General features: G+C 42.0%; 5 protein-coding genes across 6 annotated transcripts; 3 read left to right on the forward strand and 2 right to left on the reverse strand.

The window, feature by feature from the left end:
* Nucleotides 1-442: 442 nt before the first annotated feature.
* mafbb (v-maf avian musculoaponeurotic fibrosarcoma oncogene homolog Bb) lies at nt 443-2,132 on the reverse strand. The gene has a single exon (XM_063473190.1). The coding sequence runs from the start codon at nt 2,003-2,005 to the stop codon at nt 1,040-1,042; it is 966 nt and encodes a 321-aa protein (XP_063329260.1). The 5' UTR covers nt 2,006-2,132; the 3' UTR covers nt 443-1,039.
* Nucleotides 2,133-4,379: 2,247 nt separating this feature from the next.
* Nucleotides 4,380-6,784, forward strand: si:dkeyp-97e7.9 (DEP domain-containing mTOR-interacting protein). The gene is made up of 9 exons (XM_063473191.1): nt 4,380-4,480; nt 4,590-4,768; nt 4,906-5,029; nt 5,186-5,364; nt 5,516-5,725; nt 5,843-5,977; nt 6,102-6,172; nt 6,376-6,480; nt 6,607-6,784. The coding sequence occupies exons 1-9, from the start codon at nt 4,398-4,400 to the stop codon at nt 6,730-6,732; spliced, it is 1,212 nt and encodes a 403-aa protein (XP_063329261.1). The 5' UTR covers nt 4,380-4,397; the 3' UTR covers nt 6,733-6,784.
* A 227-nt stretch (nt 6,785-7,011) lies between these two features.
* adnpa (activity-dependent neuroprotector homeobox a) lies at nt 7,012-11,528 on the forward strand. Its single transcript, XM_063474704.1, has 4 exons — nt 7,012-7,389; nt 7,838-7,951; nt 8,622-8,714; nt 8,836-11,528. Exons 2-4 carry the CDS (start codon nt 7,844-7,846, stop codon nt 11,167-11,169), a joined length of 2,535 nt encoding a protein of 844 aa, XP_063330774.1. The 5' UTR covers nt 7,012-7,389; nt 7,838-7,843; the 3' UTR covers nt 11,170-11,528.
* Nucleotides 11,529-12,027: 499 nt separating this feature from the next.
* On the forward strand, nt 12,028-14,634 carry LOC134628075 (bcl-2-like protein 1). 2 transcript variants are annotated; one of them, XM_063474706.1, is made up of 3 exons: nt 12,028-12,083; nt 12,642-13,216; nt 13,318-14,634. In XM_063474706.1, exons 2-3 carry the CDS (start codon nt 12,665-12,667, stop codon nt 13,444-13,446), a joined length of 681 nt encoding a protein of 226 aa, XP_063330776.1. In that variant the 5' UTR covers nt 12,028-12,083; nt 12,642-12,664; the 3' UTR covers nt 13,447-14,634. The 2 variants fall into 2 exon arrangements, with proteins under 2 accessions (XP_063330776.1, XP_063330775.1); XM_063474705.1 differs by having other exon boundaries at nt 12,066-12,179.
* Nucleotides 14,635-18,038: 3,404 nt separating this feature from the next.
* gata1a (GATA binding protein 1a) lies at nt 18,039-22,405 on the reverse strand. The gene is made up of 6 exons (XM_063474707.1): nt 22,277-22,405; nt 20,233-20,464; nt 19,633-20,133; nt 19,037-19,182; nt 18,798-18,923; nt 18,039-18,699 (listed from the first exon to the last, which is right to left on the reverse strand). The coding sequence occupies exons 2-6, from the start codon at nt 20,444-20,446 to the stop codon at nt 18,412-18,414; spliced, it is 1,275 nt and encodes a 424-aa protein (XP_063330777.1). The 5' UTR covers nt 20,447-20,464; nt 22,277-22,405; the 3' UTR covers nt 18,039-18,411.
* Between the last annotated feature and the right edge of the window lie 1,255 nt (nt 22,406-23,660).

Raw genomic sequence — 23,660 nt, forward strand, 5'->3', positions numbered from 1 at the left:
CCGAAACTAACTAATACACTTTGTTCTTATTTGTTTTTTGGAAGAATAAGAAAATAGGAATATTATGATGAGGAAAGTGAACTTTGCTCTAATTTAGATTTTTGTTTATGTGCTTATAGTCTTTCAGTTGCAAATGAACCAATTTACTTTCATATTTATACACACTATGCACTAGCTGAAATACTGTGATACCCTTATTTTATGTAGCATGTACAAATAGTAGACTTTGGTTTTTTTTAATAGTATTTATCTTCTTTTTTTTTCTTTTTTGCTTTTATGTTGTGTATATGATTATTAATGTGTTTGGATGTCTCCAAAAACTACAGCAAGCCACGATGACAAATGTGCAAGTGGAAGTAAATGTTTCACGCGGGTAAAACATTTACTCGTGAGAAGATGAGACACGATTTTAAAAAGTCACAATAGGTTTATTGATCCATAGTAAATGAATTAAAAAAAACCAACAAACAAACATTGTAGATGAAAAAATGAAAATCTGCATAATTATTTGCATAACTGTGTATTACATTGAAAAGAAAAGCAAATAAGGAACACATCTGTCCAGCAGAATCAGCGTCATAAAAACAATAGACGTGTGATTTCTAACATTAGATGCCTTCTATTTAAAGAAAGGATGAACACGAAATATAATCCTGGCTACAAAAAGCTAAGCAAAGCAAAATCACAAAAATGAGGATCAAACAATAAGTGAAGCAAAACAATATGGTTGCATAATTATTCAAAGCAAATATCCTCTGATTTCAAGTACGTCCTCTGAGACAAAATACAGATATGCCTGTATAAAATAAAGACATCTCATACATGTCCTGCATGCATGCTTATTTGCTAATTTCCATTCATTACTTGTTGCCTAGTTGCATCTATTACAATAAGTTGAGTTGTGTCCTTTATGCCAGAGATTTTTTTTTTAAACTTGATAAATCCGTGGAGTTATTTGGTAAGGAGCAAGGCGACCAGGTGGCCAACATGCCACCCCTCATACATGGAAAAGATTCAGTTCTGCAGATAATCTACAAACTCACATTAAATACTCTGGTGAGGATGGGTTGTCGCTGGTAGACCCTGTTTCGTGGTAACAGTTTGCACCGGACAGTTTTTCACATTTAAGTTTATATGCGTCCCTCTCGCGGATCAGCCTGTTGAGTTCATGTTTCAGCTGCTCGACCTGCGACAGCAGGTTCGTCTTCTCGTGCTCCAGAATGTGTTTCTGTTGCACGCGCTTGTAGCGGCAGGACTGCGCGTAACCCCTGTTTTTCAGGGTCCGGCGCTTCTGCTTCAGACGCATCACCTCGTCCTTGCTTAGGCCTCTGAGAAGCCGATTGAGCTCTCTGACTGACATGGACACCAGCTGATCGTCTGAGAAGTGCATCTCGGCGTTGGATCGCCTGTCGTGGCGGTTGTGTTGCTGCTGGAGATGGTGGTGCGCACCGAGGACCTGCTGGGCCTCCGGCGACTCAGGGGATGCGCACCCCATGTCATCTTTGAGATATGGGTCTTGGCAGTGACTGCTGGGCATACCTTGCATGTCCGGGTGACCCGGAAGACCCGGGTAGTGCTGGACAGGCTCGTTCAGGTGGCCGTAGCCATCGTAATCAGCCGGGAAAGGTGGCGGATTGTGGCCGTGGGGCGCAGATGGATGTCCCTGCTGCGCTGTGGCTCCGATGAGGGCCTCCATCGCATCTTCGGGTGTCAGGCCAAAAGCCTGAGGGTACATTTGCTGAGGATAACCCCCGTTGTTGGGTATCCAGAACTGGCTGTTTTCGACGTTGTTTCTGTGGTCGTTAGGATTGAGATTTGGCGATGAAGGCACAGAGTTGCAAGGTGTACTGCCAGGAGTGGAGGAGACGGAGTCTGGTCTATGGAAAGAGCGATCCAGCCCCTGCATCGTCTCCTTCTTCACGCCGAACTTCATCAAGTCATAGTCGCTGACGAAATCCATGGGGGGTTTCTGCAGTCCCAAGTGTGAATGCGCCTCAGTCGTCATGGTAAATGGAAAGCCGGTCTCTTTAAAGAGCTCCAAATGTCCACTGATATTTCATGCAGCCAGTGAAATCGCAGTCACTTGTAAAAAAAAAAAAAAAAAAAAAAAAAAAAAAAAAACAGCCCAAAAAACAAAACCCGAATAATAATTTTTTTTTTAAATTATGAAGTATTTCCAAACTTTCGATCACAAAGGGGGAAAACACCACTCGTGAAAAAAAATCACAGCAAAAAACAGGAGAGCACCTTTTTAAACTTTACGCTGAATTGCGATGTCGCACCGCGCAGCTTGTTTGGCTTTAGGAACTTAAAAGTCCGGTGATGCCAACAGACTGGACGCAACTCTGCCTTTTCAGGAGAAGCGCACTTTCTTCATAAAGCTGCATTGTGTGATGTCACGCCTTTCAGACTACACCTCCACCCTGCTCTCCAATGAAAAAGGGAAGATTTGCATAAAAGCTTCTACGAACGAGTCCACACGATCTGTTCGTGATTGTCACTTGACCAAAGCCTATAAAGGTCTGCTCAGAGGCGCAAACTCCATTCTGTAGTGTCTTTTGTGTTTAATTTCTTTATTTTTATTGTTTTATCCGCCCTCTATTTCGCATATTGCAAATTCACCCCACAGGAAAAATTATGCACCAAAGTGAATTAGAGCCATGAGAACAAAAAAACAAAAACCCATAAAAACACAACATAATCGTCTGAACGATAAGGATATGATTTCAAGGATTTTGAATAAATATATGGCAATGAATTTGTCTCTTAAAAACTAATATTAGTTGTGAACTATAATAGAACCATACATTTATTTTCCTTCAGTCACAATTTGCTGCAAATTGGTTTATGGTAATTTAGGAATTTATGGTTATTTATATGTCATTATTCATTAAGAAAAGAACAACTACAGGATGCTGTTAGAAAATTCATTTGACCCTACTGTGATTGCTGTGCTCCTTGGTTGGTACCCAGGTGAATACTGATATCTTGTGGCCAGAGGCCTAAACTGCAGTGGCTTTCATAGGGATATGGTATATTCGCTGCTCTATTGCTTTTCCTGTTATTAGATTTAAATTGTGAAGCTCACATTTTAATGTACAAATATATGTTTGTTCAGTCTTCACTGCTTATTTCTTAAAGCCAAATACATTTTAGGTGTATAAAACAATGGTAATGCTACTTTAAAAAAAAAAATATATATTTTCCATTTTAATTAACCAAACTACATCTTTAGGGAATATGACTGTATTACAGATGCAAAGCCTCATCACGAAGAAGTTCCTGAGGGATCCCACCAGAAGTCAGCAGCTCAGCAGCAGCTCTGACATAACAGATACCAGGCTAACCAGAGTTAAAGCACAAATGCACAGGATATCGAAGGGTTAAGTAATGTTCCTGCCCTGAGCTGACCCTCTCAGGCAGCGCTTACTCCAATGATAGTGAATGCTTTACTGACAAGATAAAAAGACTCAAGCCAAAACCAATAGAAATTGCTGCCTGAGAACGGCCAGGAATTGTTTCAGCGAGTTCGACTTGCTGGGAAGAGAGGAAGAGAGGAGACAGTGTGACTGAGCAAAAATTTCTCAGGGACACATAACAGGATTCATGCCAGAAGACCGGGGTGATGCTTTGTGGTATAGCCTGTGCTAATGATAGGATGCTCACAGCCTAAGTGCACGTCACAAGCTGGCACTACGGTTCTTTTGCCGTAACAAGCATGTATCAAAACAGTCAAGTCAAAGAAAAAGGAGAATTTCTAGGCACTGCAACATCAAGTTTATACTTCAACACAATATCATAGCCCTAGAAACTCCACTTTATCTGTATCTGAGAACACATATTTTGATGCATACATCGATATTGACCTGAATCTTCAAAAACAGCTGTTTTATTTGAGATGAAGGCTAGGATATATACCAACATACGAAGCGTGTTTTTCTAGTTTTCTGTTTTGTGAGATAACTGTATGGTGACCTTTAAAACAACGATGTTGCCCAGGAAACTGTAACTTATATATGCATTTTTCAGTTTTATGTTACCAGTATTTCAGGAATGACTCACTAAAACAAAAACAACAACACAATTTGATTTCAGTTATAGAAAACACAACCTAGGTTGTATAGAAAACACGCAAGCAAACAGCCCCGTGTTTCTCTGAAAATAATTTAAATTCAAGTACTTCAGAATTGGAGCAGGATGTTTTACCCAAACACCCAAATGAAAAACTAATATCTGTAGCACTGAATGAAACAAAACAGAAAAAAAAAAACGTCTTTGTCATTTCTGTATACACAACATTGCTCCCACATGACAATGGGGTTCTGTGTGTTTCGGTAAACATGACGGCCATTTCTAAAAGTCAGATTCACTCACTCTTGTGTCCAGTTATAAGAAGCATGGAGCGAACAAGCAGCATTAGGTTAAAGGCCATGGCCAGGCAACACAAGGCTGAAGTCATGATCGCAGGAGAACAGCTCAGGTAAGACGAAACAGATTCGGTGACAATGTCGGCAAATTCTACTCTGCAGGTCAGGCAGATGACTGATGTCAGTTTTAAGGCTCACGGCTAATTTAAACACCACTTTAAGGCTCAGACTTCACGATGGAAAACTGATTAAGGATCGACGCTACCACTTTCGCACCTACCCTAACTGCTTTGTGGCACACGAGCTTATAGACTGGCTTGTGAGCCACAAGGAAGCTGCAGATCGAGCAACAGCTGCCAGCCTCATGCAGCACCTCATGGACCATGACATTTTACACCATGGTAAGAAGGAAGCACCAGCAAGAGCTTCAGCTAAAGAAGCTCTCCCTTCTTTAGCTGAAATTAATTCCTCTTCTTTACCTGAAGCTAAGTCCTCATGTTGCTTTCACGACTTATATTTAAAACTGCCTTTTTCTTAGTCTGTGACAAGAGGGCAGAATTCAAGGATGCCAAACTGCTGTACCGTTTCCGCAAGGATGATGGCACATTTCCCTTTAACACAGAGGTGAAAATCTTCATGCGAGGACAACAACTATATGAGCAGTAAGAGCTGGTCTGTTTGTGCTTCAGGTTTTCTGGTCTGAGAAAGATCAGCTTAATCTTAGAATTGAAAGACCTCAATAAAGGTGTATCTCATCCAGGTTTTTCCTCCACTGCATGCTATTTTAAATCTGATTCTGTTTCTGTTTTCTCTTATAGACTTATAGCAGACAAGAACTCCATTCTGCAGCTGAGAGAGGAGCATGGTGTTACTTATAAGCGCTCCTTTCCTGGCTGCCAGTTGATTGACTATCTCATTCAGAATGGAGAGGCAGATAGCCGGCGACAGGGACTGGAGTTGTGCCGTGCATTGCAGGAGCATGGCATCATTCAGCACGGTGAGGGGAGTTTTCATTTGCCCTTTGATGTACAGCTGTCAGCGGTGGGCTTGCCATCTGGGACTCTTGCAATCAAAAGTAAAAATACACACTGCATAGATACCATTTATACTAAGACTCTTGCTTTTTGCTCTCTCCCCAACTCCCACAGTGGGACAAAAGCATGATTTCTTTGACAGTGGGCTACTCTACCAGTTCTGCATCAATTTCCGCCGGCGTCGGCGCCTGTCTGAGCTGTTAACTGAAAATGAGCAGGTTAATGATGAGGCTGTGATGGCATCAACACAAGAGGACAACAATTCTGAGAGTCCCTTTCTTCTACGCAGAAACTCATCCAAGGAACGCAACCGTGCATTCAGTGGTAATAAAAATAAATTAATTACTGAGTAAACATGAAATAAAAGGAAATTCTTGCAATTTTCACAACATGCACCTTGTTTTTTTTATGAATTCTGATGTTGCCACTAATATCTAATAGTGAGCTCAAACAAAGACTCCAAACAGATTACCGGTGGTCGTCGAAGTAGTTTGAGTTCCCTTCAGTTTCACTCTGCTGGATTTCCACCTCTTCAGCTGTTGTCACACTCAGCAGTACAATGTAATCCTAAATCAGGCGAGTGTTTTATTATTTATATTCAACTGTGAAATGTTTCATAGTATCATCAAAGTTTAAATATTACTGTAATGAGGCTTGTTTGTGAAAGCACATAGACATAATCTTTTAATTGGTTTCACAGTCCTTAAAAGAAAAGTTACTTGTGAAGAATTATTGGAACCTGGTGCACCCTTTATCAAGAAAGTGTTGACGGTGAGTTATGAAAATTATACGTATAAATTATTACTTAGATTTCTGATTGGATTTAATAGCACCAATTTAGCATACCTGAGCAACAGTCCCCTAAAGGCTAAAAGTCAAAAAAGTCAAAACAAGCTTAACACGTTAATAAAGTTGTGTTTTTTCTTCTTCTTACATTAAAGTCTAAGGTGTATTTTATCTGATTGAGATTGTAGGTGATAGGAGACGCCCTGGGCTGGGGCTTTGTTGTCAGAGGCATGGTTCCTTGTTATATGCAGGCTGTTGACCCTGGAAGCCCTGCAGCAGCTGCTGGAGTTAAGGTTAAATTGCTGAAACAAACTGAAAAAGATACTTATCTTGGATTTTATAAAGTAATCTCCAAGATACAGATATAACCCATAACCTTTTTTTTTTTTTTTTAATTTATTTTATGTATTTCTTTTTAGGTGCGGCAGTTTGTGTGCCAGGTAAATGGACAGTGTGTTCTTTACCTGGACTACAGGACAGTAACCAGACTGGTGATGACAGGACCTCGCACTGTTGTATTGGAAGTTATGGAACCACTGGAATGACAGTAGCTATATTATCAAAGTCTGGCTCTCTCTTTGAGTAGAAATACTGCATCTGCAAAAAAAATATAAAATAATAATAATAAAAAAAATCAGCAATTACGTTTGATATGTGCTCATTTTGGGGGAAAATTTTAAAAAATGCACTTGTTAAACTGTTTATCTGACTTGCATCATGGAAAGTGTTCTAAACTGCCTAGATTGTTTTCATGAATTTGAGGGGGGAAATCGGCACAATCGGGTCAGTCAATCCAGCCCAGCGCCCGACTACGACTTCCGTCTTTTTGTAGTCGCCATTTTGGTTTGAGAGTTGATCAACGCGTTAGCCAGCAAGCTGGCCTGACCTCCGGTGCAAGAAAATCAGAGAACTGGAGGAGTATAGGTGGCCCTGGAGGTTCCCATTTTCGAAGTGTACTATTTTCATGAGCTGTGCACAATTCTACCGCTGTGTTTTGTCACTCGTCCCCCAGCTAGCAGCTCTGCGGTGCAGATGAGCGAGCTAACTAGATAGCTTGGCTAGCTAACTGGAGCTGCTGAGCACCGGCGTTGAGGGGAGCATCACCGCCAATCTGCATGTCCCGCCAGCCCCTCGGTTTTTTATTTTAGCCATTAATTTCGTGAGATAACCCCTGTAAAGTTAGTCCTCTGGCTTATTGCAAGGTGAGTAAAACGTTAAATATCGTCAATGAAAGTGGAAAAAAAGGGAAAGAAAGCAGCTATGCAACGCTAGTGTTTGTGCTCAGTAGGTATTGCTAAATCTGGCTAACACTGTAACGCTAGTCCACAAAGCTAACACGTATTGTAAAACTGTAATTCCCGAAAGCTCTGTGCATAGTGGACAATAGAAGTCGTGGAGCTGTTCTGTGGTTAGGCTTTCTGATCAAACCCACCACTCAATCAGAAACAAGGTTGTAGTGAAGCGTCACCATAGAAACAGTGCCGGACCCCTGAAGCTCTGAAACACACACAATGTCATCATAATAAACACGCTGTACTAGAGGGAGACACGTGCTGAAAGGGCGTGTTGTCTCTTAGTGAGTCCGGCTAATGTGATACCGGTTATAAATGTACCTGAGGTTATAATGAAGAATTCATATCTGTCTGCCAGGAGATAATGTATCAGCTCCCGGTGAACAATCTTACAAGAATCAGGAGAGCCAGGAAACAAGTGAAAAAAGCACTCGGTGACATTGGACTTGAGTTCTGCAAGGAGGCAGCAGAGGTGAGCAAGTGTGTTTTGAGCTGCATGTGATGGATAAGAACTTTGAATAACATAAAGGTAGCTTTGATGGACCAAATACCATGCACTTGTCCAAAGATGGTTTTCAGTAAGGTGTAAGTGTGTGTGTGCGTGTTTTAGACCAACGTGACAATTTTAAGGCAGTTTTGATTGCCACCTAATCATCGGTGGACGTAATAAGGATAACAAATTTGTCCTCTCTCTCTCTCTCTCTCTACATATATATGTGTGTGTGTGTGTGTGTGTGTATTTAGTAACAGCCTCATCAAGCTTTAAAATGACAGACTCCAAAGGTGTGGATACATCTCCACAGCTTTGCTTAGTGTAGTTTGCAGAGAATGAATTTGCAGTCTAATCCCTAACCTCTTTGTGTTTGCCTTTCACAAATACACTCACCAGTGCTCTGGCTTGACAAAGGGAAATTCAGTACCAGTCTCCATAAGAATAAAGGGGGAAAAAATCAAAAACATATTACCCTTTGATGCTATTTGTCAAACCCAAACAAAAAAGGGGGATTAGAGGGGACACGTACAAATTTAAAACCAAGATGTGCGACACAGACTTGCATATACAAATATTATACAGACATGGTAACAATGTTAAAAACTTATTTCCATTGGAGTTGGTCTTTGATCTTTTCAATTTTTTGCAGGAGTTCAAAGAGTTTTGCCCTAATGATCAGTTTGTGAAGGGCACGCTTTGCCTTGATATCTGCGCCTGGGATCCATCATACTCTAAAACACAGGTAAGATTTTATCCTGTCTGAAAGACTTGCACACATTATCATGCACTAATGTGCATATTTTTCTTAATGCAAAGTTTTTGTTGATGTTTTTTTTATCTTTTTTTTTTTACATTTTTTTTAGGAATACAGATCAAAGCCATTTTGCTGCACAGAGTGTCCATTTTCTTCCAAATTCTACTCAGGCTACAAGAATCACTTCCGTAATGTGCACAGGAAACTCCTGGACAGTAAAATCCTGCTCAACTGCCCATACTGCACGTTTACTGCAAGCAAGAGAACTTTGGAGACGCATGTTAAAATATTCCACATACCCAATTCAACGCGGCACAGTTATGGAAGCTCACAGGGAGCTGCGCTGGGGAAAGCTTATCTTGATAGATACAAACAGGGAAATGGTGTGGAGAAAGCAATGTATTTCTGCAAAAAGTGCACATTTCGGGACACGCTATACAATGTGGTGAGAAGGCACATCTACAGGGAACATTTTCAGCATATTGTCTCACCATATCTTGGTATGGTTTCTGAGTCATCTGTGAAAAATGGTGCTAGTTCTGTTGTTGGCAACAACATCCTCTGTAAAAGATGCCAGTTTACCACTCGTACCTATGAGGCTCTGGTCCAGCATGTTGTTGAGTACCATGAGCGCATTGGTGCCCAAGTAACAACCATGATTGGACATGCTAACATTATCGTCTCCAAGCCTCAGCCTTTACCAGTCATGTCACAGAAGCCTCCTCTAGTTGTCAGTAGACCTCAAACACTTAGACCTGAACCAAATGCACAGCAAGTAATTGGCTATTTAAAGCCAGTAGGCCCGGTTATTAAAAGTCAGTCTCCCATTATAGCCAGTCAGGTGCGTGCCACTGTTCCAGTACAGAGGAACAGTACAGCAGTTGAAAATGCTGGTACTGGTGTAAACACAGCCCAAACACAGAAGTGGAAGATATGTACAGTTTGCAATGAGCTTTTTCCTGAAAACTTATACAGTGCTCATTTTGAGAATGCACACAAGGCGAAAAAAGTGTGGGCGCTTGCCAAGTACATCATGAAAATCCACAACTTTACCAGCAAATGTTTGCTTTGTAACCGCTACCTGCCCAGTGATACACTGCTAAATCACATGCTAATCCATGGCTTAACCTGTCCACAGTGTCACTCTGCTTTCCACAACGTTGAGAAAATTATGGAGCATACAGCTCAGGCACACCCTGAGGAGTTTATTGGACCCCCCGGTGCATCGCCTCTAACCTTTGACCTCACCATTAAACAAGATAAGTCCAGTAATGTACAGCTTGCTGTTCTTACTTTTAACATGAAGGAACCCATCAATGGTCAAGATCAGTCGACGCCTGTTCAGAATAGTCTTCCACATCTTGTCAGACTACCCGATCCTAGAGTGACCGATAAGAAAAGTGAACCTCTTGCAGGAAGTATCCCTTCACTAATGCAAACAAGTGAGGTTGGGAAGACTGTGTGTCCGCTGTGTTTCACCATTCTCAAAGGGCCTATCTCCGATGCTTTGGCCATGCATCTGAGAGAACGGCATCAAGTCCTTCAAACAATGCATCCAGTTGAGAAAAAGATGACGTACAAGTGCATTCATTGCTTAGGGGTGTACACCAGCAACATGGTGGCTTCCACAATTACGTTGCATCTTGTGCAGTGCAGGGCTGTTGGTAGGAACCAAGCAAACCAAAACTTTAAACCTGGCTTGACACTTAACTCCTCTGGGGCTGGCTATCTTAAGAGGCAGCCATCAACACAGGCTATGTCTAACTCCAAGAGGATAAAGCTGGCCAAGGATGCTAAGACGACTTCCACCATCTTTGGAAAGAAGGCTGAATCTGATGGGCTTGCTCTGGATCCTAGAAGCTATGAACACAAGACTTATGAGGCCAGGAAAAATTTCCTGACTGCCTACTTCAACCGGCGACCGTACCTTTCTTCTGAAGAAGAGGACAAGCTGTCTGCGAGTCTGTGGCTGTGGAAATCTGACATCGCTACACACTTTGCAAACAAGCAAAGCACGTGCGTGAGATACTGCAAGACCAAGAAGGTGTCGGTGCTGCTCGGCTTTGACATGCAAGCTCTAAAGAAAGTTAAGCATAACTTGATTTTTGAGGAAAGCAAAATTGTTGGTACCTCTGCTAAGAAGGCCGTAGGCATCAGTTGTCGTACTCCAAAGACGGACCAAAACAAACACAGTGAGACACTAAATTGTACCTTAAAACTTAGTACGTGCACAGAGACTATTTCCATAGACTCTGACAGTGAAGCGAACACAGATGATAGACCCACTGAGAATGGAGATGTCGATGCGAATGAGCACGAGAGTTTCCAATCCAAGGAACCATTAAACATGACTGAAGAAACAAAACCTGCAGATAATGCTTCTAGAGAGACGGAGATTTCTTTGCAAGATGGGAATGCAAGCCTTGCAGTGTGCCTTGGTTGAGTAATAAAGGAGTGTATTAAAACAAAGATGACTCAACAAACACCGTTACAAATAGTGTACCAGAATGTGTGGGTCACTAAATCAGAAGCTGATTTTTTTTTCTGAACAGTGTTGAAACAAAATAAACAGCATTATGTAGGTAGTGTTGTGTATATATTTTTAGCCATTGCTCCTTGTTAGGTTCTTCATGCACATCTGTATCACTCACTGGTTTGCTGTTACACAATATAAGAAATATGTAAACTGAACTATTTGCATATTTTCCCCCAACTGTGACAAAGAACTGCATCATACTGTCATTTAACATTTAGAAAATGTAGGATATGTTAATTCCTTATGGACACATTTTAATAAAAGTGTTTGATTAATAAAGTTTATTGGCGCTCTTTCTGTGCTATTAAACTTTTGGACCAGGTGAAATTAGCTGCTTAAAGGTATTTCTGCAGAAAATGTTTTGTTTTTTTTAAACTTAATAACAGTTTCTAAGAGTGATGTGTATTTATATAAATGTAAATTTAAGGCATTTTGGGCAACCAGAAGTCGCACTTTCTCTTCCATGATAGCGTTAGGGCATACTGTTTTTTTTTCTAATATGACACATTTGTTTATAAGTTGCCCAGTGCTCCAAAATGAGAAGACTTTACAATAAGAGGCCCCTATTCATTAAACACGAACATTTAACTCACCAGGTAAAGTGCCACTCCGTATAATTCACTGAGTGTCAGTGTCACAACAGTTGCAGCTGCATATGTTTTTAAATGAAATTTCAGCGACTTCCTAATTTCCGGAATGTCTCCTTATTTGATTGGTCGCTTTGTATGAGTGGGTGGGACTTCTGGCTGCTGCTACCGTACAATTGTCCAACCGCCAGCGTGCATCGCTACCCAGGCCACAAAGTGTGACGCTTCAGAAAGGTGCGTTTATCTGGAGTATTCGCAGCAGTAGTTTTTAAAACTTCATAGCTGCTTTCTCAAACGGAGAACAAGGTTTTAGCAGCTCTAGGTATAATGGTGAGTGGAGGCGCCGCATGTTCACGGCTTAAATAGAATTTTTTAGTTGTTTATTGATTTAGTTTTTTTCTAATTTTGCTGCGTTTCATGCGGAGTGTGTGGCAGCTGGTTAGCACGTGAAGCTAAAACTGGTAGAATCCAAGCGTGCGACTTCCTAGCTGGAGCTGTCAGCGATGGTTAGCTGGCATTCAGAGGCTCTGGTATAGAAGTGATGCTGGTGAACAGCTCAGGGCTAAGCTTGAAAAACTACTAGTTAGCTGCGGTTAGCTCGCATAAAACGGTATTTTCCAAATTTCTGCCACAGTTGCAGTTGTTTCCTCATACATAAGTTTACCCTTTTTACAACTGGTGAAGAGTAAAGACTATAATCATTAGAGATGGATGCTAAAACACAGTTGCGCGAGTTGCTAAATTTTATTTTTAAAAAATGAAGGTAACTGCAATATCCGTCTGTGCTTCCAGGTGGCCACTCCAAGTGAAGCCTAATGTGCCAGATGATACACCGGTATGACTGGCAGGAGAGATCGTGGCATTTGATTAGCCTGGCCCTGCAGAGGAGGTCCAGAGTGGAGATGCAGTGCAGTAACCGAGAGCTGGTGGAGTTCTTTATAAGCTATAAACTGTCTCAGAAGAATCACCCAACTTCCCTTCTGAGGCCAACCAATGGGGGTCAAAGGACTGAGAGAGACCTGGCCAAATCTCTGCCTGCATACAATGGCATAGAGGCTTTAAAATCAGCTCTTCTAGACTCAGGGGAGCAGTTTGGTTTTCTGTTCACACAGTCTTTTAGGGACGTTGCTTCGCACCTCAGCATCACGCCAGACACAGCCCAGCAATGCTTCGAGAGTGTGATGGAGGAGTTGTTCAGGGATGGAATCAACTGGGGGCGTATAATTGGTCTGTTTGTCTTTGGTTCTGCAATGTGTCTGGACTGTATTGACAGCAATATGAGTGAGCTGGTACCCGACATTGCAGACTGGATGACTGCGTATCTAGATGATCACATTAGTCTGTGGATCCAACGAAATGGAGGATGGGTAAGTCAGCAGGGGATGAAGTTGACATGAGGTGTGCAACTTTTGTGCTTTTAAAGGGGGGGAAAAAGTCATTTAAAACACTGTCTAATCCTTTTTTCCAGGACCGCTTTACAGAGATATTTGGGAAAGGGATGTCTACAAGGAGCTCTGGGGAGTCTCTGAAGAGATGGCTATTTGTTGGAGTGGCATTAGTAACAGGGCTGCTGGTTGGCATGCTCATGACAGATTAACAGTGAAGGTGCTACTTCTCTGCTGTCACTGGAATGCTAAACCGAGGGAGGGAAGTGGTTAATGTTTACATGGAAGCCCAGACCACATGTGCAGTGACCATAGTGGGTGGGCAAAGTCATTCTGCGAGAGGATTCATAATGTGTAACTTGGTGAGCTGTTACAGACCACCTGCTCGCCTTGCTTTGACCAATGTGTTTTTATTTTTTTTTATTTTTTAAACGCACAACAGTTTCAGTAGCTGATGTGCCCGTTCAGAGGGCAAATGCTTTAAATGAACCTAATAAAAAGGCAGTGAAAGTGATTCAGCCAGTCTAAGCTTCTTTTTTTTTTTTTTTTTTCTTTTTTCTTTTTTTTTTTTTTTTCTCCCTGTATTATTCAGGGAACAACGTGTATGACTGAGACTCTATGTTGTATCCCCCCCTTTAATGTGTAATTCTCAGCTTCTTTTGACTGTTCTTGAGTTTTTAAGTCTGTTTTGAAAAGTTTTGCTGAATAAACTGTATGGAGTGCAGAGGCTATCCAAAAAAAATCAAATCCATGCTCTAGCAGAGGCCTGTGTGTTGAGTTCTCTAGGACACACCAACTTCCTCCAACAGTCCAGAGACATGCATGTGAAATTAACTTTTTCCATCTCTCACTAGTATCTAAAATTAAACCATACCAAATTATCCATGTGCAACAGGCTACATATCCATGATTGTATTCAGTGTTTTTTGGCTGTTCCTCTAAGGGATCAGATTGGATTATCTGCTACCATTTTTGCCCTACTCCTAGCACCGTCTTTTCACATCAACCCCATGCAAGTCCCCTTCACTACATCTGTGGTCTGCCTCTTTTCCTCCTGCCTGGCAGCTCCATATTAACCATACTTTGTTCACCAAGTCCACTATTCCCCCCCCTTTGCACACGTCCAAACCCTCTCAGCCTTGTTTCTCCAACTTTGTCTTCAAACTGAGCTGTCACTGTGACATTAACTCCTTCAGCTCTGCCACTTCCACCTTGTTCTTGTTCTCCGTTCTCTTGTCAGTGCCACCGTCTATAAACCATACATCGTCGCAGTGCTCACTACTGTCTTGTAAACCTCCCCTTTCACTTGTGCTGCTATTGTTCTGCCACAAATCAAATGAAGTGACTCCATATGAAGTATCTTAAAAGCTGGAATTAAATGAGATGTATTCTTTTACACAATGTGCATTAAAATCTTCTTGAAAATATAAAATCCACATGTCTTTGTCACCATATCAACATGTACACAAAGCTACATGCCAAGGCCTGATCTACATGCAAGGGAGATATTCTGCTAATGCTTCTGGGCAGTTATTGAGTCAGTGGGTGCTCCACACCAACTGTGCATGGAATAAAAATAAAAATAGTAGGGCAACAAGAATAAATAACAGACAAGAGGGGTGTATATACAAAACAGGAGGAAGGCACACAATAAAAAGACACATAGGACGGGTTGCAAAGTGCTTGGAACTAGTGCAATGGATTAGGTCTGAGTATAGAATCCATGTGTGAGTGGCCTGAGTGATGAGGGTTACTCAGTGGCGTGGATGGGTGGAATAGCTTTACAGTCTGAATGGCCCAGGGGAAGGAGGTCTTTGTGTCCTAGTTTGAAGTGTAAAGATGTGTACAGTTTTACATCCTGCACAGCCTCGCTTAACAGCAGTGTTGCACTTTCTCCACATGGGGGTGCTAATGTACCACATATTCCAAAAGGAGCATGCTTAAAACTAAGCTGTGCTACTCTGCTTTCAGTTACAAGTAATTTCAGACATGACAGCTGTAGTGTTTGCAAGCTGTTCCGTCACAGTTTTCTCCTTTTGTATTTTTCCCACAAGAAAGTCAAATTAGACACAGAGAAAACGTGAATTCTCCCAGTAATGGGTTTAATCTGTCTGATCACACACCACAACAAGTAGTTAAATCACCCACTTTCCACGCTAGAACAGCTTTTCACAAGATTATTCTGCGAGCTCTGGGTGATATAATGATAGTACGAATGGGAAAGGAGACAAGCAGTGAGGCAGCGGGAGAGAGAAGGCTCTAACGGATGGCCTTGTGAGTGAACTGGAGAAGGCCTGTGGTTGCTAATCTATCCCCGTCATTTGTTGCCATTTCCCCAGAGCAGAGCTGACAGCTGCAGCAGATAAACAGCAGATACAGACAGTTGAGGAAAAGAGTATAAATTATGGATGTGCTTGCCAAATCATCTTATTCCTTTAAAAAGAAAAAGATCATGTCTCCCCCTCCCCCCCACACTTGTCTCGTGTTTGTTTTGCTCACGATAACTCCTGCAGAGGTGAGCACTGCAGATTGGTCTCCACTTTAGTGTGGTTTAGAGTCAACTTTGAGTAGATGCTTTAAACGGATTCAAATAGAAACCCACCCTCATCTCGCTCCGTAATTTCACAGGGCACTATCACAAATTATTCCCATAATCAAGGTCTTTGGGGAATCAGTTGGGTTATGTATTGTAACGGTTGGCTGCTAATGAATGAAGCTGCACTAGGAGGAAACATTTTTCATATTATTTTTTCTACTGTGGATTTGTTAAGCAAGTTGAACAAAAAACAAGCAAAAACGCTTCTATTGATAAATTCTGTCAAAGACTTGGTTTATCACCAATAAACCCAGTGGTGCGTGTCATGCAGCGTTATGAGTAGGTGACTTGCCCAGATGTTCACAGGGCCCTACTCGCCGAGATGAAACCAAATGCATAAAGAAAAATCTTATTTCTCCTCGAGGTCTGCAGTGAAGCGTGCACGAATCAGTGGGCGACGTGGGTGATAATTTATAGATTTGTCTCGAGGGAAGCATTCTGTGAGCGTACTCGCAGATTATGAAACATGACAGGATTCACTTGGCCCAAACATGACACACTGGTTTTGTAACCAAACTGTTCTTCTACACCCCAGCGCCTATTCACCTACAACACCCAGTTACCGGTCCTTCAGATGATTCCAGTGATATGTGTGTTTGTCTTTGACACCTAAAGAGACACTGTGGCCCTCAATGACTAACTGACAGGGAGTGTGAGAGTGGCGGTGCCAGCAGCAGGTGGATGGTTTGGGGTCTGTGGCCTCAGTGATAACTTATCAGCCACCCCCCAGTACTGAGCGAGCAACCCCAGCCCTGCTGCTCGGCATAAAAAAGTACACAGACATGTATACACTAGTATTAGGCGTTTCTTACATAAGCTGTTAAGGCAAGAGTCTGTTAAAACCCTGAATTCAAGGTGTTTCTTTGCACAGAACAATATGCATCTTGCGTTTTGTCGTAAAATTGTGCCAGAGAGCTTTGCCTGTGTGTACTAATTTAACCCTAATAGGGCAATACTGCTGGGCAATGTGTCCATTATCAAACAGCCTGCCCTGTTTGTTTTTTTAAGCCATATTCCTCTAGAAAAACAATCAAATCAGCTCCAAATGTCTGAATATTAAAATATTAATATTATATCAACATAAAAAAATCATTCTTTAAGCCTGTTTTAAGTAAATGCATGTACCCTTGTACTTATAAATAATTTTAGGCATTTACATTTTAGTTCATCTGGATTTCTTTTTTTTTATTTCCTGCTTCTCCACTTGCTGTAGCACAAAGGTCAGAAACTACAGAGAGGTAAGCCAAAAAAGAGGCTGAGGAGTCAGTGCACCTAGATTGTTAAGTGCTTTGTGTTTGTTCAGATAACAATGCATTCAGCTGGTTAACACAATCACAGATGCTCTTACACAGCACGTCTTTGAATGCTGTCCCTCTAGGGTTTTTCAAAATAAAACATAATGGCACCTTATAATATGTCACGCACTGTTAGAGTTTAAACTGAAAAAGTAAAAGTCAAACTAGCCCTTGTTTCTTAAATGTTCACAAGTCACTTTTAATTCATTTGTAATATATTTTGCAATTTTGTCAATCTAGCCGTGATCTCGTCTTTACTTTGTTAAAATAAATTTGACTGGTAATAGCTTGATCCATTTACTGAAGTAAGAGTTTCAATGTTGGTGAGAAAAATGTGCATGTGTGCATTTTTTCTTCTACTTCATTAAATTATCTGAACAAAGATAGAATTCACCTCACAATCTACGTGTGCTCGGCTTTCTTTGGCCTACATGGGCAAAAATAAAACACGCAAAGGGCAGCGACGTCATGAAACGTATTGTTGTCTTCTGATTACTAAACACGTTCTCTGTAGTTTGAGACCTTTGACATGTAAGTGGAAAACTGTAAAATTGAAACAAAAATCCCCTTCTGCACATTCAAACAGAGATGAGTAATGAAAAGTACAAACGTGACCTCGTGCGTCCAGTTGTTCTGTAGCTCGTCTAAATATAAAAGCAGTCATAAGTGGTGCACTTTAGTTGAATGTTTGTCACTTATGCGGAAAAGACGATTTGCATACCCGCTATGTACTATTACACTGTCAAAGTGGAGAACTGCCAGCACAAAGACACCATTATACCAGGGCAGGGGAGTACAATAACCTCCCACAGCAGGCCTTGCTGTGGTTAGGTCAGAGAGCTGAGGATTCAAATTACTTAAAACAAAAGCCTTCATAAGTCAAACAGAATAAGTCACGCATTTTTTTTCTTTAGAGTTTTAATATGGTAATATGAATTATGCAAATACAAAACAGACCCCTGAAGCACAAAACTAAGGTATAGCTTTACTTTAAGAATAATAAAAGAAGAATTGTCACACAGATACGGTAAATCAGATTTGTGTTTGTATTTACAGCCGGGAGAATTCCCTTATTAGGGTGTTTACATATGCCGAAACCTGAGTGATTTTATCGGACTTCACGCAAGTGCCCAGTCAGCACAGTAACACAACATATGGATGAAACGCAGGTAAAATACACAAGAAACTCCATTCGCATGACAGCCAACAACAGTTATGTACAAATAACTGGCAATACAAGGAAGCGGGCTCGTGTCTGAGTATTCACAGGTGCCCGTCCTGTTATGTCACACTAGTGTGGGCACCATGCCAGAGTTGAGGTGGTGCGTGTAGGGTAAGCTGGCAGAGGGATGGAGCGGGGACGGTGTAGGCATGAGGTGAGGCGAGTGACTGTAGGTGAGGAGAGTCCCGGGGCCGAGGGAGAAGGGCCCACCGTTGTCATCTAGGGAGGGCGGCTGAGTCACCTCCGTGTACGGCTCCAACAAGGCGGCCTTCTTGCTCTTCTTGTTCTTGCTGGAGACTTTTCTGTTACGTGTTTGAATTCCATCCTTCTTCATGGTGAGAGGCCGGTTAACCTGTAGTGAGGAATGAAAGAGAGTTTTTTTTTAAAATTAATTTATTTTTTTAATATTTAGCCAGGTGTTTGTGGATTTATCTGAAATGACTGACTCACGTTATGCAGTTTAAAGTAGAGTCCGCAGGCATTACACACAGGCTCCCCGTTGGCGTTCCGTCTCCACAGCGTTGTTGTGCTTGTGTGACAGTTGGCACAGAGAGTACCTGCACGCTTGCTGACAATCTGAGACACAGAAAAGGATATAGTCAAGCTTTTCAAACTACCCTGGTAACGACTGATTATTTGTTTGATGGTTTACAAAGGAGGCAAAAGGGGCCCGCATCAGCCTGTCATACCAGTCTCTTCTTGGGTCGGATTAGAGGTCTATTTTGGCCGTTCATCTTGTGGTACAGTCCACAGGCATTGCACAGGTAGTGGCCTGTACCATCCCGGCGCCACAGAGGGGTAGCTGTGGCTCCACAGTTGACACACTCTCTGGCCTCTGTTCAGAGAAATAATGACAGTTTACAGAGTGTAACATATGACGGATGAATGTTTCCTAATATATTATTTCATGTGCAAAGATCTCAGTGACACATTATATAATGGGCAGACTGTTATACTCAATATAGAACAAAATGTTTTAGTTTCACAACACTCTCTCTCTCTCTTGTTTTTGGAACTTGCAGATGCTCAGTTGTTGTTGAAGTACAGATGTTCGAATTTCTATTTTGGGAGAGCTACAAGGGTTGAAAGTTTATTCAAATTTCTTGTAAATGTAACCATCTACAGTTCCATGAAATCTGCATCTGCTGAGAAAAATCTGATAATTTCCAAAACAGCCACCAACTGTCAAGGCTGAACTTTCAGAGCATTTTAATTTTATAGAATATTGTGCCAAAATGGTATACCCAGGGAAAAGAAAAAGAGGCACCTGTCAATATATCCTCACCTGGAGTGGATATCCTCATCTTGTTACGGAGTTTAGGGGAGTACGAGGGGTTGATCCAGGCTCCGGGACTGGAGTAGAGGGCAGCGGAGCTGTAGTCCTGTGGGCCACTCATGTATGAGCTGTAGGGGCTTAGCATGTGTGGGTGGGATGATGGAGTGTACACGCTGCCAGCTGCAGGAGTCAGGTTGAGAAAGCTGCTGCTGGCCCCAGACCCCCCAAGTGGGCTCAGGCGCTCTGCCTTGAGGGCCTCCTGAAGACGGGGACTCTCCCTGCCCTCTCTGCACGGAGACGAGTATCCATCTCTGGAAGTGGTGAAAGAGGAGGTCACTCCAGGGGTGTAGAGGGAGGTCGGGGTGTGCGAATGCAATGGCGTCTTAGTGAGAGGGCTGCTGCTCCAGGTGGAGACTGGGGGGTTGTAGGGCGAGCTCAGAGAGTGGCTGGGCAGCCCATCCAGCAGCTGAAGGTTGCTGAGCAGGCTCGGTGAGTTGAACATTGGTCGAACTGTGGAAAGAGGGACAGAAGAAATAAGAGTCAGATCACAATTTAGAAGGCGAACTAGAGGATGGATTTGTTGGGTGACGGTGGCTTGGAAGCACTGACCAGAGCCGTGTCGGTAAGCAGCTGGCGCTCGGCTGAGGCTTGGGGTGGAGAAGAAAGAGGGCAGGCTGGTGTAGTCAGTGTCCTGGCCGGTGAAGAACGTCTCACCCTCTTCTCCCGGAGGCAACAGGCCAGAATCAGAGGAGAAAGCGGCCAGGGGGTCTGAGCTGAGCAGGGATGGAGACACCCAGTGGGACTGCTCTGATGAATCTTCCATGTTGGCAGGTAAAACAGCCTGTGGCGAGTATAGTGAGAAATCTAAATTGTTTTTGCTGTCAAATGCACCAACCCAGGATGAAAAGATCAAAGCTGTGCACAAGCCTCATTTTACACGAGTCATTTATTATTTATTCATGTACTCTTTGCACTCTACACCCTTACACTAATGCATTTGTCTTTACAGTTAGCACAGTTTGAAATAAATATTAAGACACAAGCATCGATTGACTTTGTTTTTAGGCGTGTGGCTGTCAGTCTTTATGGAGACATGTTGTCAAAATGTCTTGAAAGAGACACCACCAAACTCCTCGCACGTTGGCGGTTTGCGACTCTCTTAATTCAGATGAGAACGAGAGAGGCTGTGACTTTGATTGAAGCCGATGCATTATCACCGAGCTGCTCTCTTCACAACAACCAGTGCAACTTGAAGTTATCAGGGACAAGATCTCTCGACAGCATGCTTTTTCAAACTTCCTTTTCTAGGATCCTCATTTGACTGCGGCTGAAAGTAAAAACTAAAAATAAACGAGTCTATAAATGTAGCGACACAGCCAGTGACCAAACGGTTACCAAGTGGCCCTACTACAATAGGTGTGCCAGTTAGAGGAATGCAAAAGACGTGCCCTTAGGGATGACTGGCCGTGTGGACAAACAACACAGCAGCACACACAAAGTGTAATGGTGTTTGCTGGCAGATTTTTTTTCTTTTCAAGTCAGAGTGTTAACAGCAGTCTCTGTCACACTCTCACTTAAAACTCACACTTTCATTACTAAATTTGTGTGATTAATAACCCTTTTTTTCCTTTTTTTGGGGGGGGGGCGAATAAATTTTTATCAAAGAAAAACGCAAATTTCGAGCAGATTTTTAGAGCTTGAGATGAAGGCCCCTTTCTGAAAACTGCTTTAAACGTCGAATCAAAAACAAATTCTGCTCCAAAATACCAGCAACGACATCCCACAGCATTATAATGTGCATTATAACAACAGCGGACGAGGCCTCTCCCCGCGCCGTATCTTTAGAGGGAAGAGAAGAGGAAAGAGAAGAGACTGATACTGGCTGATAAACTCTGAGAAAATCTGATAGACAGCATTATTATAATGCTAAATATATCCAGCCCCACTGATACTACATGAAACTAATCTCATCTGATTAATAGAAATCTGTTTGATGAGAAACGCAACAAGCGCAGCGACACAGCAGGGTGAGGCGGCACGTTGTGGAGGACTGATCAAAAGAGACAAAACTAAAAAAGAAACAACCCCAGAGGGATAGATGAAATAATTTGAAACTCACACCCAGCTGCTCATATCACAACACAGTTAATTACCTTGAGTGTTATGCCCCTAAACTCCAATGTTAATAGATTGACATTATGCCGAGCTACGTGCATTAAAACACACTGAATATATATCTACCGTGTAAAGCAGTCGACTTGTTTTTGATCCGGATATAAATGACTTCAAGCTGAACTCGTGCAGTGGGCAAATTAAATTAATATTATAATTCATCTCTACCGTTACATATACTATTGAAAATTCAATTGAAAATAATGAACGGAAAACAAAAAGTGTCACTTTCACAGAGAAGGAAACAGATTCTCTGTTGCCCTAATGCAAAGTTCTCGCCTCTCGTATCTCCACAATTCACAGTCTGCCAAGCAATAAATTGCCTCAGATGATCGTAATTCACACCAGTGAAAGTTTCACATGCACAATTATTCTTAACCAACAAAACTAGCCAGCTATATTTAACGAATCAAGCTGGTTACACCAGGTGTTTGGGGTGAAAATATGAGAACAGAAGGCAAAGAGCCGACCGGTCACCAACCTGAGTGGACGCCACCGACGAGTGATGGGTGCAGTGAGCTTTTAGAGCCGAAAAATGTATGCAGCCAGGTGGGAGGTGGTGCACAGCTGGACCTCACTGTAGGCTGATGGCTACAACTAAAAAAGTTCTCTAACTACCAGCAAAGTTTAGGGCTACGAGACAGTCCGTGGGAGGGGTTGGGGACAAACTTTTTTTTAAAAAGACACACCTCTTTGGTCCAGAGAGAACGAGCTTGTGTGGGGCTTAGATGTTACATATGTACAGGCATGAGTTTAAAATCCCATTTAAGTGTGTCATCTACAGATATAAATAATGTAATAAATGTTTGTGGCATCTGGAGCGTGTGCGAAAGGTGAAGGTGCTTTAAATCTTAGTTCCCCTGCTCTTCCTTTATGGCTGTGTGTGCTGCTTGTGTAGTATTGATAACGTGTTTGTATCTCTGATGATTTCCACAGAGGAAGCACCGTATATAAAAAGCATATCAGGACCAAAACCAAGGCCAGCATGAAACAACTACACGTAGTCGATAAGAATGATCAGATCAATTGCACATCGTATTTTGTGTGTTATATTGTCATTTTTCAGATCTTATAATTAAAAGAAATGCATATATTAATGCAATATAAAATAGACTCCGTTTCCTGCAGTGTGCATGCAGGATGGACACTTTTTTTGTCTGTTGATGAAATGTGCATACAGCCCCTGATAAGACCAAGCCCACATGGAAAAGAGTTTGACAGACATTTGAACAAAGCAAATATAAAATGCAAAGACACAATTTCTTTGTGGTCCAGCAAAGCTTAGAATGGAACACAGTAATGCAAATCGGCAAAGACGCTGCAATCATAGGGGAGAGATATGGTCTGAGCACGGCCTGGCTGCGCACAAACCCGACACTGTCAAAGTCATTTGATAGTCAAAGCAGCTCCCCAACTTTCCTCTCTCTTTGTTCATTTACAGTTTTCAGGGAAATCAGGGGAGAAAAACAGTTGGGAAGAATTGATGCCTTTCTTTTTTCTTTTTTGAAAAAAAAAATTAAACACTGGGGTTTTTTTAGGAATGAGGCAGATAAGTTGAAATGCGTCCGACAAGGCAGCGATGGCTAACAAATGGTATCAGTTAGGCCAGATGCAAATCAATATATAGGTCACGGCAACTGTTACACAAAAATTCTAACTAAGCCTTTCATTTCCCTAAACTTTCCACACACATTATCACCGGTTGCTGTGAAATTAGTATCCTGGAACAACAGAAATAAACTGTTAAAGTAGTAAAAGTCAGTGAAGTCAATGTCCCGGGGACTCATAAACAGTTGGATATCAGGAAAAGCAGAGCTGTAATAAAATGTCCTCCTCATCACCTCCGTATAACTTCTGATGACACC

The sequence above is a fragment of the Pelmatolapia mariae genome, linkage group LG5 (assembly GCF_036321145.2).
Source record: "Pelmatolapia mariae isolate MD_Pm_ZW linkage group LG5, Pm_UMD_F_2, whole genome shotgun sequence".
Taxonomy (NCBI): Eukaryota; Metazoa; Chordata; class Actinopteri; order Cichliformes; family Cichlidae; genus Pelmatolapia; species Pelmatolapia mariae.